A 19,940-nucleotide genomic window follows, 5' to 3' on the forward strand; every position below is an offset into this window, starting at 1 on the left:
GATATCAGTCTCAGTGGAACATACTTCGCCTGCATTACTCCCCTCTGCTGTGGCACTTGCTTGACCTGCACACTGCAACTCCATTTAAAATCAACCAAGTTAAAATATGTGAATATGCTTGCTGTTCGTAAGTCACTTGATTGCTGCACTCCTTACTTTTGAATTGGCAGAAATTGGAAGACTTCAGACTCTTAATGCCTTGTGTCTGACCACAGCCACTAATAGTAATAATAATAATAATAATAATAATAATAATAATAATAATACTGTGTACAGTACTGTAGTACCGCTTATGTAGTTACTGCTCTGTCGTGCCGTCAATTAATTCATTTATCTGTTTCGAAGTGAGTAATAAAGCAATTTCTGGACTGCTGCAAATACTATCTACAACTTGGAGAAGACATTTTCTTGAGATATTTATCATTTTTTACGTATATGACTTACTTTTATCATCAGTGATGTATTGGACAAAGCATAACATACGTGTGTATAGCCGGCCGCGGTGGCCGTGCGGTTCTAGGCGCTGCAGTCCGGAGCCGCGGGACTGCTACGGTCGCAGGTTAGAATCCTGCCTCGGGCATGGATGTGTGTGATGTCCTTAGGTTAGTTAGGTTTAAGTAGTTCTAAGTTCTAGGGGACTGATGACTTAAGATGTTAAGTCCCATAGTGCTCAGAGCCATACGTGTGTAGTGGGTAGACTATGTGAGGAACCTGAAACCTCCATCGCATCAATGCTACTAATCCAGAAAAAGTAATTTTTGATGACTTGTATAACCATTATTAGAGTCTTAAAATATTGTGGTAATAGTAATGATCTTTTGAAAATAATGTAGTTTCGTGACTGAAACAGAACAGCATTGCTTAGCTTTTATGCCACAAAAAATTTCATTAGTCCCTTCATGGGGTAATTTCCCCCATGTTGGGAACCATTGGCCTAAGTGAAAGTCGCCGAGAGTTTGCCGCCATCCGTGGTACGTACTCAATTACGATCGCAGTGGGCACGGGACCATCGTGATCCGACTGCCGATCAATGGAAAGGTGTCATCCCTTGGGGTGAACCACATTATGCTGCACTGGGTCGATGGTCTTCTCCATAAACGCTGTCGTCGAGGTGAACGGCGCTCGAAACATGAAGTGCGCCACGGACGCAGGTTGGTGGGAGCGGTATTGTGCTATGGGAGGCATTCTCCTGCGCTTGCATGGGATCTGTGGCAGTAGTTGAAGACACGCTGACAACTGCGAACCACCTGCATCCCTTCCCCGACTGCGATATCGTCTTTAAGCAGAATAATTTTCCGTCTCTCGGAGCCAGAACCGTGCTACAGTGGTTTGAGGAGCGTTATAGTGAACTCACGTCGATGCTCCAGCTACCAAATTCGCCTCACGTAAATTCTATGGAACCCATCCGGGTCGCTGTCGGGTGCCATCGGCTCGTATGCAAGTCAGTGGCCCGATATTAACGCAAATTGCATGACCCGTGAGTAGACGTCTAATGCCACATACCTCCACAAACCCACCAACAAACTGTCGGATTCCTGATACGCATAATCAGTGATGTATTTCGTTCCGCAGGCGGACAAAGCAGCTATTGAGCAGGTGGTCATCATTTTTTTTCGTCAGTGTATATTTTCATCACATCCCTTAATTGCTCCATTTTTTGAATGAATGCTTTCGCTGAGCTCTCGTTCTTCCTTAGTCACCAATTTCTGCACCATTTAAAAGCATGATTTACAGAAATAGATGAGAAAAATAGCAAGCAGTATCTTTTTTAGTCGACAGGAGAAAAGAGCTATGCGGAAAAACGTATTTCAGTTTCGTCAGTTACAGCACCAAATGTGCAAACATCATTCTATGCTGCGACTTCTATGCTAACGACTTATGATGCAAGTAAATTGCGTAGAGCGTAAAGTAAGTTTCAATGAATTTCAGGTAGCCGACAGATGGCGCGATTACTTTAATCATCATTTCGAAAACACTTTGATACCGGTTTTGGTACTGAGATATCTAGTAATCGCATTTGAACGAGTGGAAAGCGTATTATTGATCATAAGATAAATTCTATTATCTAATCGCCAGTCTGGTCGGAGTTATCGGTTCTCCTACTTGAGCAGAAACAATCACGTGTGATCACAATTTCCTCTGTCCTTCCCCTGACATCTGACTTTACATGAGCATAGTCGCATCGCAGCTTTCGCCTTGCGAACAATAGGCCAGTGCTGCTGTTTCGACGGGAGCAAATCCACTATGGATATACGCTGCATCAGCCTTGTGTCCGTCCTGCTTCTTCATCTCGTTGACCATGCCAAGGTAACCCTTGAAGTTGATGAATGCCTTCAATACGGAAGATTAAACTAAAAATACCAAAACGTTTCCATGTCGCTGTATAATTTACAGGTATGCGAATATCCAATACAAAAGATGATCTTACGTATAACTTAGTTAATCTCTTTACAGGAAAATATGAATGTAAATAGGAGTAAACTGACACGTTTCATGTCTGTTAACAAGAACGTAATGAGTTAACTGTATGATCTACGCTAGTAAATCTTTCCTTTGTTGAACAGCTGCATGGAATAAACAGCAATCTCTCAGTAGGAAAGTGATCATGCTGAGTTGTTGGTGCATCTAATTTTCTAATGGAAGGTGACTCAGGGTTGACTGTGGATTTTCACGAAGTAACATTGTAGTGCCTTTCAGTACTAAAAGTGCTCATCGGAACAAATTATATCATTTTTAAGCAGTGGTTGTAACTAATGAGGCAGGTGCAGAATGAAATCGCTCTCTTCATTATTTTCTCTACATCTTTAATCTCATATTCACTGTATCAGAGATAGATTTTCTTCGTAGCGTGAAAAGATGGGCAAGACTGCAATGGAAAATGTTGTCTAACAAACGTAAATGTACTACACGTAGTCCCGCTGTACAAGCGTGTAAAACCCAGACTGTTGGTTTCACTGCCTGGGATAATAATAAAATATCCGGCAACGTTCAGATAGATATTTTCTCCTTTTCTGTTTGTTTATTTATTGTTCTTCGGTTGCACCCATACAGCAAATCCAAACATGGTGTCTTAAAAAGTTAAAGCAAACTGCAAACTTGGTAAGACCAAACATACAGGGTCATGGTTATTTAAAACAAAATAATACAGACAGCAATTCTTCCAATCCATATGTGGCATACAGCAAACTGAGTTTAACGAAGGCGATGTTGACCTGATGTATTCAACGATGCCCTAAATGATCGCTTTAAGAAATACCAAATTAAGATCAACCTGAAGATGCCTAAATAAGGGGAAACGCGTAGTTGAAAAATAAAAAGAACTAATATTGCAACCAAGACTGTTTTTAACCAATACATACAGAAATATATGAGCCCCTTAAGTTATCATTCTGATTTAAAACAAGCACACACACACACATACACACACACACACACACACACGAAACATACTCCAACTTAACAGTTACATTTTAATTCCAACTCTTAAAACAATTTCCACTAGTAATTTTTAGTGTGTAAATATGTCACAAACAAGAGGATTAACATACAAGAAAGAAGTGCTCAATGTATGCAGGCAGCTCTGTAATCAACCAGTCGCTGACTCTTCAGTAACTGGGGCACCCGAAGAAGATACGATTAATGTCCTGGAGTTCCCCGCAGGCGTAATGTGGTGATGGTACAATGTGGAGTCTATAACTGTGTTGCAGCAGTAGTTGAATTTCAACTTCGCAATGATCATCACAAACTGTGTCTCATTACCTATGGTAATTGATTCACATTTCAGACGCCTCCTTTCAGGATACTATTGTACCTTCAGTAGCTGCGGATGGGTTTGTTTGTGCCATCTGTCCACTTGCAGATCATCGGACTTCCCCGCCTAGTTCCATCCGCTTTAGACCATTCCCGCTATTGCTGCAATGAGCTCATCCGTTGGGGCGCTTAGCTGTTGTACGGCATTTGTCACTGCGTCCTTAAGCAACTGATCATCTTTCTCATTCCCTTGATCCACACGAATGATTCCTCTGTAGATGTATTGTAAATTTCTGTTACAGCAGCAGCTATTTGGTATGGTAAATAACAACTCCTCCTGTCCTTATCTACTGATGTTAATGTTTGTACTGGGGAGAGCGAGATCGTAAATATTACAATGTGGGTAGCTGATATGGACATGCCATATCTTCGTGCGCGTTGTATGCTATGAGTTTGGCCGTGTAAATTGATTCTTGTTTGCATACCCACATTTTTAGTAGTGTTTGGCATTGGTTGGTACCAGGAAAAAAGCTATAAATTGAAGATACAACGATAATGCAGCTCTCAGGGCCTAGAACTATCTGACATCCACAGCTAAAAGAAGATTGTCAGGGTATGGAGAAATAGGTTGGAGATAGTACGACAAATGGTATTGTGTGCACTGGATAATCAGTATTTGCGATAAAGTCTAACTTTCTACCGAACTGATACAGTTAACTCTGCGGTAGTACGTGATGTTAGTTCATTTTGTGAAGACGTTTTTTTCTGCAAGGGGAAAGGGAGTGGTGACAGCTGTCCTCCTTAACCCATACTTCTCACTGGGTACACCCTTGCAGTGAATACTTAAACTCTGAGCCATAAGCAGCAATGGAAATTTCAGTATATTATCACATTAATAATCAGAATTCTTTTGCACTAGACTTCATGCCGCAGACCCATAGAACAGTGTGTAGGACATTATGCCAACGTTCTTTGTTTGAAATAGATTCAATTTCACAGTAAGTACTGTTTCCCCACAGAGAAAAATGTAGTAGTTTGATATCCAAACAAGCCATGAAAGCAAGACTCCTTGAGCAACCCATATTGACATCTGCTGTAGCTATTTTGTTGGATGTCGTAGTTGCGCTGTAGGTGAACAACTGGATTCCGCGGATAAGGACGTACCCGGAGAAAGACAGGCTGGCCCTCTCCCTCTATCCCACCAACTACTAGTTCACGTTCTGATACCTTCGCGAGCATGGCCAAGGACAAGACGGCGGACAGAAGTCCACTCCCCTCTCCCAGTTCACATTCTAATATTTTCTCGATCATGACCGGAAGACATGAGACAAATTTCCACTTCCCCCTCACTCCACTCCAGCCAGTTCGCATACTAGTACTTTCTCGAGCTTGATAGGATAGGATGGAAAGCTGCCCCCGCTCCCTGTTTCCTCCCACCCCTAGTTTACGTCCTGAAGAGCAGGACAGCTAGTTTCCCTCTTCCCTTTCTACTCTCATCCTAGTTCTTTCTCGTGTGTGTTGTGGCCATAGGACAGGACGAGCTTTCTCCTCCCTCCACCTAGTTCAAATCCTGGCACTTTCTCAAGCAAGCTCGAAGGACGTTAGATGCAGCTGTGCGCTCTCCCTCTCTCCCAACTCTTATTAGATCACGGTCTGATATGTTCTAAGGCATGGTTGAAGGGGAGGACATGCAGTTTTCCACTGTCTCTCTTCTCTGCCTCCTCCTTGCTGATGACCTGATCGGAGCGTGCATCGCGTGACATTCACCCGCCCGAGCCCGGATGCGGCAGACCGCTCCGTCCTGCTGCCCACATTGCGGGTAGTCGATCTCAAGTGTACCGCCAACAGAGTGAGCGAGCCGCGATGCACCGTCGAGGCCAGCGGCTCGTCAGTTACCCGGCCGAGCGCCCAGTGTCAACAGAGCTCGACGTAACCGGGTAACAGGCAGCGCTGGGAAGGCGGGACAGAATGGCCACATGCGAGCGGAATTGCTTTCTGAATCTTTTGCACTCCTTCGAGAATCGCGAAGGTTTGATATGCTAGGAACAGGGCGTTTTGGTCCTTTACAAAGAAAAATACCGCGTAATGCAATACAATAGACGTAATATAAAAAGTACTTACTGTGACATGGAAGTAACTGAATTCAAAGGAAATGGTTTAATAGGACTAACGCTTTTATAATGCCTTACATTTCAACTGTACCACATCAAAAAGGGCGATTACAATTCTGTATAAAGGGTAGCTATAACTTTTCTGTTAATCTACAAGTTTTCACTGTGGAACTGGCTGTCTCAATCCTCCTTTGGAATTCGTTTAGGGGGACCCACCTGCTTTGCATGTGACTTAACTTCGAAATCATGAACCACAGAAGGTACAGACAGTTTGAAATTATTTTCGCTGAGAAGTATGTACCTAGATTTATTTTTTATATTGGTGTAAGAAGAAAAGCGTTTTCGTACAGATATGTTGACGAGACAGGTAGTAAACTTCTTACCCCTCACTTTAAGCTTAGCTAGAAACTTACATGGAGTAGTGGAGCTATGTTCATACTACCCCAATTTCCATTGTTGCCAGATGTATCGAAGCTACCGGCGATGACATCATCCAAGATGCCAGCCTGTAGACTTGGCAACAGCCCGTGATGTCATCCAAGATGGTGGCAGTGACGTCATCCAAGAGGGCAGATTCTGGTAGGAAGATAGGTCAATTGGTCTACCTCCACTAACCTAACCCCATTCCCTCCCCTCCCCCAGTAAATGGCAGTAAGTTCAAATTCCATCAGGACAATGCAACACACCTCTACTATCGTAAGAAAATGGCGGGAAAATAGGTCATTTGAGCTACTTTCATTAACCTAAGTCATCTGACCGCCACATCTTCCTAGGAAGTGTTGGGAAGTTTCAATTTTGGAGGGAAAATTGGTCAATTGGGCTATCTCTACTAACCTAAGAAAATGGCGGGAAAGAAAGGGCAGTTGGGCTACCTCCAGTAACCTAAGTCACCCCACCACCACCTCCTTCTAGCAACTGGTGGAAAGTTCAAATTCCATCAGGACAATACAAAACACCATGGCTACCTCTACTAACCTAAGAAAATGGCGGGAGAAAAGGGCACTTTGACTACCTCCGATAACCTAAGTCATCCGACTGCCACCTCCTCCTAGGAACTGGCTGGAAAAGGAATCGACCTGTGCTGAACATGTCTTTATTTTTCATGCACTATTTATTTAAACAATTAGAGGCAGTACCACCATCAAGTGTGTTCATCCTGAGGGTGCTGTAGTCTATTCCATGACATAATCCAAGATGGCGGTCTGAGGTGGGGTGAAATGGCAGGAAACAGTGCTGCCATGATAGGGTCTGGAGCCCAAATGGCCTAGAACATAGTACTGCCACCAGAGGGTGCTGTCATCCATTCTGTGACATAATACAAGATGGCGGTCTGAGGTGGGGTGAAACAGGGCAGGAAACAGTGGGGTCGCCATGAGGTCCAGAGTCCAACTGACCTAGTACAAATACTGCCACCGGAGGGCGCTGTTGTCCATTCCGTGACATAATCCAAGATGGCGGGGATAATGGTGGGAAACAGTGTGTTCAACCAGTGGGTCTGGGTCTAGTACACAGTACATCAGAGAGCACTGTCGTCCATTCCATGATGTAATCCAAGATGACTGTCTGGAGGGGAAAATGACTCAGCCTGTACTGGGCTGCTGGAGAGAGGAAGGCTTGTACTTTATTTGTTTTGGAACAATTTATGTAGACGTGGATTTGAGATAGTATATTTATGAGACTGACAGAAAACACATGCTCTTACATGCTTGGGGTCATGCCACACGCTTACAGACCTGTAAACTACTCATAAATTACCGAACTAACACTCTGCAGACGTGCAAACAACTCCTAAATTACCCAAATTATTTCAGTACACAGCACACAGACGTGCGAACTCCTCCTAAATAATGCAGTACACTGATGTGCAGACAAGAAATCAGCTCGTAAAATTTACAAATAATGCATAGCACAGCCTACAGACCTGCTTGCAAAATAATGCAACAAACACGCTAACAAAATGCACAGGCACTGCTTGCTGCCCTTTGTCCACTGGACCGCACAGAAGGCTACTGCAGATGCACCCAAAAGTCGAGATGCACCAGCAGCTCCCGCGAAGTGATGCGGCCGTCAGCTGCCAATCAATGCACAGGTGCCCATTTGGGTCCCCCAAGCATGAGGCGGCAGCATCCCTTTCATACTTGACACCTGAGAAATTCCTCTCGAAATACGTGATCACCTAGGCCCTGTTGCTGACGTGACACGATGGGAGCGAAGACCTATTTGCAGAGTGCAGATGCTCAAAGGATGAGCGCATCGCAAGCCACCGCCAGATGCAAGCCAGTGCTCTCACGCCACTGCCGACAGCATGTCAAAGTCATCTCTACATTTAAAGTCCTTCGAGTGGTATACTGACGTCACATGTCTATATAAATAAGCGCCAAGTCATCCTCTGGGCAACGCGCGTTGTGTTCACCACTGCTGGTGTGATCCCCCTCTCTACCTGCAGTACAGCGAAGACCTAATTGCTGAGCTACTCATTCCCACAGACGCCGCAGAAATTCGTTCCAGAATAGCACAGGGTGCATTATTCCTCGCGTTTTCGTGGAGGGGGCTTGCACCCTTCGTTGTTTTGGGTGGCACAGGCCTACGTTGATGTTTTAAGCACCTCCTTACTTCCCACTGTTCAACACGATGGAGCATCTGTTCATAATGCACAACCTGTGGCGGAATGGTTATTCGACAGTAACAGGCTTTATGGGCTGGCCTGCGCAGAGTCCTGACCTGAATCCTATAGAACACCACTGGGATGTTTTGGAACGCCGACTTCGTGCCAGGTCTTACCAACCAACATCGATGCCACTCCCCAGTGCATCACTCATTGAAGAATGGGCTTCCATTCTCTAAGAAACCTTTCAGCACCTGATTGAACGTATGCCTGCGAGAGTGGAAGCTGTCATCAAGACTAAGTGTGGGCCAACACCATATTGAATTCCAACATTACCGATGGAGGGCACCGTGAACTTGTAAGTCATTTTCAGCCAGGTGTCCGGATACTTTTGATATCACAGTGTAGTAATCACGTACCAAACGTCCCCCCCCCCCCCCTCCCACACTTATTCATCTCCAGTCACCTACACCCATTCAACGCTGCCACAAATTATTATGCTACGTTGGTTGTTTTAGTTGTCTCTTCCATAAGATTAACAAGCTGTAGCATGGTATAAGATGATTTCCATCATTTGTAGGATGTATCAAAAAGAATCATCTGATTAAAAAAACCGCAACTATTATGTTATTTGAGATATGTGCGTGAACAAAACACTGTTGGAAAGAGCAAACTCTCGATTTCTACATGGTTCCCGCTCGGTAGCAGCAATGTGCGCCCACTTCAGTTCTAGTAAAAATAGTATCGGGACAAGAGAAAGCGTCTTGTGTTCCACGTTTTGCGCAGTGCGGGTCAGTAATAACCGTTTAGCGTTACTTTCGCACTAGGTATGGTGTGGATCCTCCTACAGCACAGAGCATTAGACGATGGCATGAACAATCCCCAGAAACAGTTTGTTTGTGTAAAGGCAAATCACAGGGCTGTCCCCTAGGGTCTCACACAGACGTCGAACGCTTCCGCCGTAGTTTCACAAGGAGTCCGCAGAAATCCGTTGGCTGTGCAGCTTGACAGCTCAACATGCCCCCGAAGTCCGTCTGGCGTGTGTTTACACATGAAACCATACAGAATTCAGCTACTGCAAGCTCTTCGTGAATGTGACAAACAACAACGCGTAGAGTTATGTAATTTCGTTTTTCGCAAGACAGAGGATGACAGTTTTCTTCCACGCTTAGTGTTTAGCGACGAGGCAACATTCCATTTAAATGGGAAGGTGCACCGTCGTAATGTGAGAATATGCGGTACGGAACAACAACATGCAATTGTACAACATGAGAGGGGCTCTCTAAAATTTAATGTGTTTTGTGCAGTTTCACTGGAAAAGGTGTATGGTCCATTTTTATTTTCCGAGAACACTGTTACAGGAAGCACATATCTCGATATGCTTGAGAAATTTCTTTTCCCACAGTTGGAAGCTGATTCGAACGGCTTCATTTACCAGCATGAAGGGGCACCGCCACGCTGGCACCTGGAAGTGCGGGAATTTTTAAATCAAAGGAATGCTGAACGATGGATCGCTCGCACTGGACCAAATGATTCAGCCTTACATTACTGGCCTCCAAGGTCACCGGACTTGACTGTATGTGATTAGTTCTAGTGGGGATTTATAAAAGACTCTATGTGCCTCCGTTACAAACAACAATGAATGAACTGGGACATCGCATAACAGCAGCTGTGGAAGCCGTAACTCAAGACATGCTCGCTGTAGTGTGGGGAGAATTTGAATACCGCATTGACATATGACGTGCATCTCAAGGGGGGCATATTAAACACCTATGAAAAGATATGAAAAAAATTTTTGAATTTCCCATTCATAAAAAAAAATCTTTGTTTATGTTTATTAGTTTCATAAATGTAGACGTACCAAATCTGATGAATCTTGTTGATACTCCCTCTATTTATTCTCTAAAATGGCACAAATTGATAGTGGGACAGAATGGTACGACTATTGAAATTGAGTTAGCAGGTAATATAGGTAAACCGTATCTACAACAGTGCTACTTGTTGATCTTGATAAGGTTAGCCGATTCTTAAATCTGTCTGCAGCTTATCTTACTGCTGATGATAACATTCTACTAAACAAGCCACAGTCACTTGGAAAAAGAGGCGCTTTTATCGACCGATTCTCATCACACCTATCAAGTGGCGTACGAAGAATACACATAACACAAACCTCAGTGCTGAACTTTTGGCAAAAAACTTATCCGAACCGGAACATTTTAATGTGAGTTCCTTAAGGTTAGGAGGAAAGGTGTTCTGATACACGTCAATAAATATTCCGGAAGTGTTAGCCATGGCAAATACTCTCATTATAATCACGAAAAAGAAACAAGGGAACTACTTGGGTGAAAGCAAATAAAAACATCTAGGCGCTTTAGAGTTGATCAGTATGCAGTAATATCACTCTGATCGTTAACGAAACAATTATCATGAGCATATTAAAGACCCTGACTTATTTAAAAACCAACTAACACACAAAATGAATTTTGATTCTCAGTTGAAGTGGAGTGAACACACAAAGATGATTGAAAACAAGACGTCAGCAACATTTTATTCCTTTACAATATTGTCACCAGTGTGTAACAGCCGTCGTCTTTTGTTTTCATGCTATTAACACACACGCTCATTTCTTAACTACGGAAAGCTTTTCTGGGAAACACATGCACAAAATATGTATACTGTTTATAAACTACAGGAAAGGGACAAAATAATAAGAACGATAAGTAGTATTGGAGCTCATTTTGGGATTTTAATTACACCTTGTGAGTTAATTTGTCAGTCAGTTATGTACAATGAAAGCAACTTTAATTACTGCGCAAACAGTTCTGTGCAGGACCTTGGAATAAGGTCTCGAATGAACTTACATTTAACAAGAAAGAATAAACATAAAACTCAGGGCAGCAGTACCAAAGAATGAATCTGTGGAATAAATAGACCAAGAAAATTAAATAGAGTTGTAAAATGAAAATATTTCAAGAGGCAGTTTTAAAGTGCATGTTAGGCAGCACAGTCTATGCAGTGAATTACTTAGAGAGCACAGACGAGGGGTTTGGTAAAAATTTTAACACAAGCAAATAATAACAAAACGTCCCTTTCGTTTTATAGCACGCTTTTGGACTTTTTTTTTTTTTGAGTCGTCAGTCTTCTGACTGGTTTGATGATTGGTTTATTGATTTTTTCAGGAAAAGCTTACGCCAAAGATCTTCAATGGATGACGCTAATACGTTATCCTCCTCCTGCAGTCAACATTTGACTCGTTATGTAGGACTGTTCATTCAGGTTATGATGCAAATAAATGGGAAGTTGCGGTACACAAAATGAAAACGACGAACATCATCGTCAAGATCCTGATGTTAGCCGATAATGTGTGCATTGTGTATGTACTGCGTGCAATGATCAGAGTAGTCGCATTAATTATGCTATTAAATAAATTCTTTGCAAGGATGCGCAAAGAAAACAGTATTTATACTAAGGATAAACAGAATGAAGTTTGCCTGCTTTTAAATGGCTTCACTTCTATTAAGGATGATGGACGCTCTAATCTCCATTAAGTCATCCTGATTTAAGTTTTGTGTGAATTCCCTAAATGTCTTCGCACAAATACTGGTATGGTTCCTACGATAAGGTCACAGCCGACTATCTGTCCCATCCTCGTAAGACTATACCTGCAGGTATGGAAATACCTTTATTCATAAATTTTGTTTCTTGTTTTTTTTGTTCTTAAACTGAATTACCACTTCCTATTTCCTTCTAAAAGTGATTTTCGAATGAATAAAGTTGGTACTACATGACACAGACTGTAGTTCAGGCTCTGGACCCTTTCGTCCAGAAGCTGCTGTTCCTATATTTAAATCTCTGATTTATCTTTTTGCTTTTTGTTGAGCTATGTTGTTTCTGATGTTCACTTGTAGCTTGCCTCATCTGGTTTTATGTACTGCTTCCGTATCAGTAAAAAATATAGTCAAAGAAAATACAAGCTCACGACAGCTTAATGGTGACAAGGACATGATCAATTCGAAACATACATTAGTATATCTTGTCCGGAAGCAGCAACAGCCTGGAAACGAAGATCAAGAAACGTCGAACAACGAAAAAAATTCGTGTAGTCGAAAATTTTTCTATAGTGGTAGAATGGAGTCCCATGATACGACGTACTAAGATTCCTGACCGGTGTGTTCTGAGGCCGTGGCGGGTTGGAGGCGGGTGTTGGGTGGAGGGTAGGTGCGTGAGGGAAGGTAGCTTGCCGCATTATTGGTCACGCACTTCCCTCCTTCATAGGTCCGCAAACTGAAGAGGGGCAGGCGAGTGCCCACCCTCTCTACGCCACTACAGTATGTCATAAGAAATATCCACAGTGTGTTTCATAAAGTTATTACTATCCTCTGTCAGTCCGTCTTACAAATTACTGGCGACACATAGTGCACACACACTCTAGAGGTGCTTGTTCTTCACTACATGGCATACAGACATCAGACTCTAATAATATGAGCACAAGAAACCATTATGGACAGATTGAAAGTAAATATCTGCTTACTGTTCTATTCTAGTAGAGGCGATATTGATTTTTAGTCATCGTATAAGACAGTTGTAATGTTCTTCCTGGAAAGGCAACTTCTTCCATTATGAGTGCTGCTCGCTTTTCAGTTGCCAGACTTTACCTCACCAGCATTTCCTGTCAAGTTGTGTTATGTGAGTAGGCAAAATAATTTCACTGAGTTCGTTTTTACGTAGTGCAATCATTTTCAATTTACTAAGTAGTCGAATTAAGTCGGGTGATGCTGAGGGAATTAGATTAGGAAATGAGAGACTTAAAGTAGTAAAGGAGTTTTGCTATTTGGGGAGCAAAATAACTGATGATGGTCGAAGAAGAGAGGATATCAAATCTAGACTGACAATGGCAAGGAATGCGTTTCTGAAGAAGAGAAATTTGTTAACATCTCGTATAGATTTAAGTGTCAGGAAGTCGTTTCTGAAAGTATTTGTACTGAGCGTAGCCATGTATAGAAGAGAAACATGGACGATAACTAGTTTGGACAAGAAGAGAATAGAAGCTTTCGAAATGTGGTGCTACAGAAGAATGCTGAAGATTAGATGGGTAGATCATATAACTAATGAGGAGGTATTGAACAGGATTGGGGAGAAGAGAACTTTGTGGCATAACTTGACTAGAAGAAGGGATCGGTTGGTAGGATATGTTCTGAGGCATCAAGGGATCACCAATTTAGTATTGGAGGGCAGCGTGGAGGGTAAAAATCGTAGAGTGAGACCAAGAGATGAATACACTAAACAGATTCAGAAGGATGTAGGTTGCAGTGGGTACTGGGAGATGAAGAAGCTTGCACAGGATAGAGTTGCGTGGAGAGTTGCATCAAACCAGTCTCAGGACTGAAGACCACAACAACAACAACAAACAACAACAAGTCAGTACTCATTTGCAGATGTTAAGCCAGCTTTTATGTAAGATATGTTTCTATAAAAAAGGACTGAGAAGTGTTTAATTTGTACGTGTGATGTTGTCAGTGAACTGTGCGGAGTTGGTGAGCAAGGAGCTGAATTTGTGAATGTGGCAACTTGCTGCTGGCTATCGTCGACAGCATACTGTAAAGTCGTGTAACAATTTTGTTGTCAGTTGGTGGTAAATTAATGAATGACAAGAAAGTTATCTAACTGTGTTACTGGTAGACAGCGTGAATCTCTTGTAGAATGGGCTGCAATGAGTGCAGCCACTTACGAGACATCCGCAGTGTTTCTTCCAAAGTGGAGACGATGAAATCGACATTGTCTTTTTACATAATAGCGTCCTTAAAAAGTGCAAGTAAGTACTCACTAAATAAACACAAAATAACTCAACTATACATTGAGGTGACGAAAGTCATGGGATGGTTGCCAACATTGTATCGGACCCCCTTTTGGCCGGCCTAGTGCACCATCTCGACGTGGCATGGATTCAACAAAGCGTTGGAGGTCCGCTGCAGGAATATTGATCCATGCTGCCTCTGTAGCTATCCATTACTGCGATTATGTCATAAACTCGATTGTACACTCCTGGAAATTGAAATAAGAACACCGTGAATTCATTGTCCCAGGAAGGGGAAACTTTATTGACACATTCCTGGGGTCAGATACATCACATGATCACACTGACAAAACCACAGGCACATAGACACAGGCAACAGAGCATGCACAATGTCGGCACTAGTACAGTGTATATCCACCTTTCGCAGCAATGCAGGCTGCTATTCTCCCATGGAGACGATCGTAGAGATGCTGGATGTAGTCCTGTGGAACGGCTTGCCATGCCATTTCCACCTGGCGCCTCAGTTGGACCAGCGTTCGTGCTGGACGTGCAGACCGCGTGAGACGACGCTTCATCCAGTCCCAAACATGCTCAATGGGGGACAGATCCGGAGATCTTGCTGGCCAGGGTAGTTGACTTACACCTTCTACAGCACGTTGGGTGGCACGGGATACATGCGGACGTGCACTGTCCTGTTGGAACAGCAAGATCCCTTGCCGGTCTAGGAATGCTAGAACGATGGGTTCGATGACGGTTTGGATGTACCGTGCACTATTCAGTGTCCCCTCGACGATCACCAGTGGTGTACGGCCAGTGTAGGAGATCGCTCCCCACACTATGATGCCGGGTGTTGGCCCTGTGTGCCTCGGTCGTATGCAGTCCTGACTGTGGCGCTCACCTGCACGGCGCCAAACACGCATACGACCATCATTGGCACCAAGGCAGAAGCGACTCTCATCGCTGAAGACGACACGTCTCCATTCGTCCCTCCATTCACGCCTGTCGCGACACCACTGGAGGCGGGCTGCACGATGTTGGGGCGTGAGCGGAAGACGGCCTAACGGTGTGCGGGACCGTAGCCCAGCTTCATGGAGACGTTTGCGAATGGTCCTCGCCGATACCCCAGGAGCAACAGTGTCCCTAATTTGCTGGGAAGTGGCGGTGCGGTCCCCTACGGCACTGCATAGGATCCTACGGTCTTGGCGTGCATCCGTGCGTCGCTGCGGTCCGGTCCCAGGTCGACGGGCACGTGCACCTTCCGCCGACCACTGGCGACAACATCGATGTACTGTGGAGACCTCACGCCCCACGTGTTGAGCAATTCGGCGGTACGTCCACCCGGCCTCCCGCATGCCCACTATACGCCCTCGCTCAAAGTCCGTCAACTGCACATACGGTTCACGTCCACGCTGTCGCGGCATGCTACCAGTGTTAAAGACTGCGATGGAGCTCCGTATGCCACGGCAAACTGGCTGACACTGACGGCGGCGGTGCACAAATGCTGCGCAGCTAGCACTATTCGACGGCCAACACCGCGGTTCCTGGTGTGTCCGCTGTGCCGTGCGTGTGATCATTGCTTGTACAGCCCTCTCGCAGTGTCCGGAGCAAGTATGGTGGGTCTGACACACCGGTGTCAATGTGTTCTTTTTTCCATTTCCAGGAGTGTATCATAAATGTCCGATGGCATTAATGTGCCCGAGCGGTTCTAGGCGTTACAGTCTGGAGCCGCGAGGCCGCTACGGTCGCAGATTCGAATCCTGCCTCGGGCAAGGGTGTGTGTGATGTCCTTAGGTTAGTTAGGTTTAAGTGGTTCTAAGTTCTAGGAGACTGATGACCTCAGAAGTTGAGTGCCATAGTACTCAGAGCCATTTGAACCATTTTTGGGACTAATGTAGATCGATCTGTGTGGAAAAAAAATTCGCTCGAATTGTCCAGAATGTTCTTCAAACCAATTGCAAACAATTGTAATCCGGAAACGTGGCGCACTGTCATCCATAAAAATTACATCGCTCTTGGAGAACATGAATGGCTAAAAATGGTCTCCAAGTAGTCAAACATCGAGAGGATCTATTCCATTTTATGTAAACACAACTAACATCTTTATAGAGCCACCACCAGCTTACGCAGTGGCTTGTCGGCAATTCGGGTCCATGGCTTCGTGGGGTCTGTCCCACTCTCGAACAACACCATCAGATCTTAGCAAGTGCAATCGGGGCTCGTCTGATCAGGTCACAGTTTTTCTGTAGTCTAGGTTCAAATGGCTCTGAGCACTGTGGGACTTAACATCTATGGTCATCAGTCCCCTAGAACTTAGAACTACTTAAACCTAACTAACCTAAGGACATCACACAACACCCAGTCATCACGTGTAGTCTAGGGTCCAAACGATATGGTCACGAGCCCGGGAGAAACGATGCGACTGATTTCGTGCTGTTAGCAAAGGCACTCGCGTCGCTCGTCTGCTGCCACAGCCCATTAACGCCACATTTCGCCGCACTGTCCTAACGGATACGTTGTTCACACGTCGCACATTGATTTCTGCGGTTACTTTATGCAGTGTTGCCTGTGTGTTAGCACTGACAGCTCTACCCAAACTCAGCTGCTCTCGGTCGTTAAGTGAAGACTGTCGCCACTGCGTTGTCCGTGGTGGGAGGTAATGTCTAAAACTGGCACACTCTTGACACTGTGGATCTTGGAATATCGAAGTCCCTAACGATTTCCGAAATGGAATGTCCCATGCACCTCGCTCCAACTATCATTCAGCGGTCAAAGCCTTGTAATTCACGTCGTGAGGCCATAATCACATCGAAAACCTCTTCACCTGACTATGAATGACAACTCTGCCAATGCACTGTCATCTATATACAGGGTGGTCCATTGATTGTGACCGGGCCAAATATCTCACGAAATAAGCACCAAACGGAAAAACTACAAAGAACGAAACTCGTCTAGCTTGAAGGGGAAAACCAGATGGCGCTATGGTTGGCGCTCTTGATGGCGCTGCCATATGTCAAACGAATATCAACTGCGTTTTTTAAAATAGGAATCCCCATTTTTATTACATATTCGTGTAGTACGTTAAGAAATATGAATTTATGCAAGGACTCCGTCGTGAAAGACTTCGTAATCAAGAAATATGAATGTTTTAGTTGGACCACTTTTTTCGCTTTGTGGTAGATGGCGGTGTAATGGTCACAAACGCGTAAGTACGTGGTGTCACGTAACATTCCGACAGTGCGGACGGTATTTGCTTCGTGATTCATTACTCGTGTTAAAATGGACCGTTTACCAATTTGCTGAAAAGGTCGATATCGTGTTGATGTATGCCTATTGTGATCAAAATGCCCAACGGGCGTGTGCTATGTATGCTGATCGGTATCCTGAACGACATCATCCAAGTGCCAGGACCGTTCGCCGGATAGTTACGTTATTTAAGGAAACAGGAAGTGTTCAGCCACATGTGAAACGTCAACCACGACCTGCAACAAATTATGATGCCCAAGTAGGTGTTTTAGCTGCAGTTGCGGCTAATCCGCACATCAGTAGCAGACAAATTGCGCGAGAATCGGGAATCTCATAAACGTCGCTGTTGAGAATGCTACATCAACATCGATTGCACCCGTGCCATATTTCTATGCACCAGGAATTGCATGGCGACGACTTTGAACGTCGTGTACAGTTCTGCCACTGGGCACAAGAGAAATTACGGGACGATGACAAATTTTTTGCACGCGTTCTATTTAGCGACGAAGCGTTATTCACCAACAGCGGTAACGTAAACGGACATAATATGCACTATTGGGCAACGGAAAATCCGCGATGGCTGCGACAAGTGGAACATCAGCGACCTTGGCGGGTTAATGTATGGTGCGGCATTATGGGAGGAAGGATAACTGGCCCCCATTTTATCGATGGCAATCTAAATGGTGCAACGTATGCTGATTTCCTACGTAATATTCTACCGATGTTACTACAAGATGTTTCACTGCATGACAGAATGGCGATGTACTTCCAACATGGTGAATGTCCGGCACATAGCTCGCGTGCGGTTGAAGCGGTATTGAATAGCATATTTCATGACAGGTGGATTGGTCGTCGAAGCACCATACCATGGCCCGCACGTTCACCGGATCTGATGTCCCCGGATTTGTTTCTGTGGGGAAAGCTGAAGGATATTTGCTATCGTGATCCACCGACAACGCCTGACAATATGCGTCAGCGCATTGCATGTGCGAACATACGGAAGGCGAATTACTCGCTGTTGAGAGGAATGTCGTTACACGTATTGCCAAATGCAATGAGGTTGACGGACATCATTTTGAGCATTTATTGTATTAATGTGGTATTTACAGGTAATCACGTTGCAACAGCATGCGTTCTCAGAAATGATAAGTTCACAAAGGTACATGTATCACACTGGAACAACCGAAATAAAATGTTCAAACGTACCTACGTTCTGTATTTTAATTTAAAAAAAACTACCTGTTACCAACTGTTCGTCTAAAATTGTGAGCCATATGTCTGTGACTATTACAGTGCCATCTATCACAAAGCGAAAAAAATGTCCCACTAAAACATTCATATTTCTTTACGTACTACACGAATATGTAATAAAAATGGGGGTTCCTATTTTAAAAAAACGCAGTTGATATCCGTTTGACCTATGGCAGCTCCGTCAAGCGGGGCAACCTTAGCGCCATCTGGTTTCCCTCTTCAAGCTAGACAAGTTTCATTCTTTGTAGTTTTTTCGTTTGACGCTTATTTCGTGAGATATTTGGCCCGGTCACGATCAATGGACCACCCTGTACATGCGTATCACTCCTCCCTGACTTCTGTTACCTCAGCGTAGAAATACGACCTCAGTAAAGTTTTACGGATATAAGAAAACTTGCCAGGAAATGTAATGAGGGTATTGGTATCTGTAAAATGAAAAACGAGCAGTGGTTATGGCGGAGAAAACTACCTTCCCAGAAGAATGCTATAGCTACCATACAAGACAGCTAAAAATAATTTTCCCTCTAGCGAGGTAGAATCATGCGCAGAGATTTACATAGAATCTGTCCACAAGTGTTTCTTGCATTAGCATTGCTGGTGACTCATATCTGTACTCCATATAGTGGGAAATGAAAACCCGTAGGCAATGTCTGCGCAGTTCCCCGCCGTGATTTGTAAGGGGAGCAGCAGGAGGATCGGTCCGCGGTGTTGCAAATATGTACGAAAAGGCCACACGTAGAATGGCAGTTTGTGGATGTCTTGGTGCTCGGGTCCTATTGGAGCTAAGAACATGCTGCAAAAAGTTTTTGGTTTAGCTCGGACCAGCGGTTATTTGTATAACCATTCGAATATCTATCTTACTGTAGCTATGTTACAGTACATTAAGAAAGGTTTGAAAGATAAACCGGAGCTGGCGCCTAGGCAAATCGTGCAAATCATTTACTTCCTTTTACAAAAGGCTGAAATTAATGCTCAGCTAATGACACCATTTGTATGTGTACCGTTCGGATTTTTCAAGCAAAAGCAATCACCGTCGCTTGGATTTTACGTACAAAAACAGTCACCACACCATTAAATACCTTCGGAGTGGAAGCGAGATTGATGGTTTAGACTTGGTACACCAGTGCATCGGACTTTGCTGTAATATAAATTTTTACCGTTTGGAAAAAATTTTGCTTCGTTTGGT

The 19,940-nt window shown here is 44.0% G+C and overlaps 1 protein-coding gene across 2 annotated transcripts in view; it reads left to right on the forward strand.

Annotated features, from left to right (window-relative positions):
• The first annotated feature begins 2,201 nt into the window (after positions 1 to 2,201).
• LOC126176751 (cholinesterase-like) overlaps positions 2,202 to 19,940 on the forward strand; it is a 90,911-nt gene continuing 73,172 nt past the window's right edge. For both annotated transcript variants that reach the window (XM_049923918.1, XM_049923919.1), the window contains exon 1: positions 2,202 to 2,307. In XM_049923918.1, coding sequence (XP_049779875.1) covers positions 2,245 to 2,307 — 63 coding nt within the window. In that variant the 5' untranslated portion in view covers positions 2,202 to 2,244. The remainder of the gene's footprint in view (positions 2,308 to 19,940) is intronic.

This window comes from Schistocerca cancellata, chromosome 3 (genome assembly GCF_023864275.1).
Source record: "Schistocerca cancellata isolate TAMUIC-IGC-003103 chromosome 3, iqSchCanc2.1, whole genome shotgun sequence".
NCBI lineage: Eukaryota > Metazoa > Arthropoda > Insecta > Orthoptera > Acrididae > Schistocerca > Schistocerca cancellata.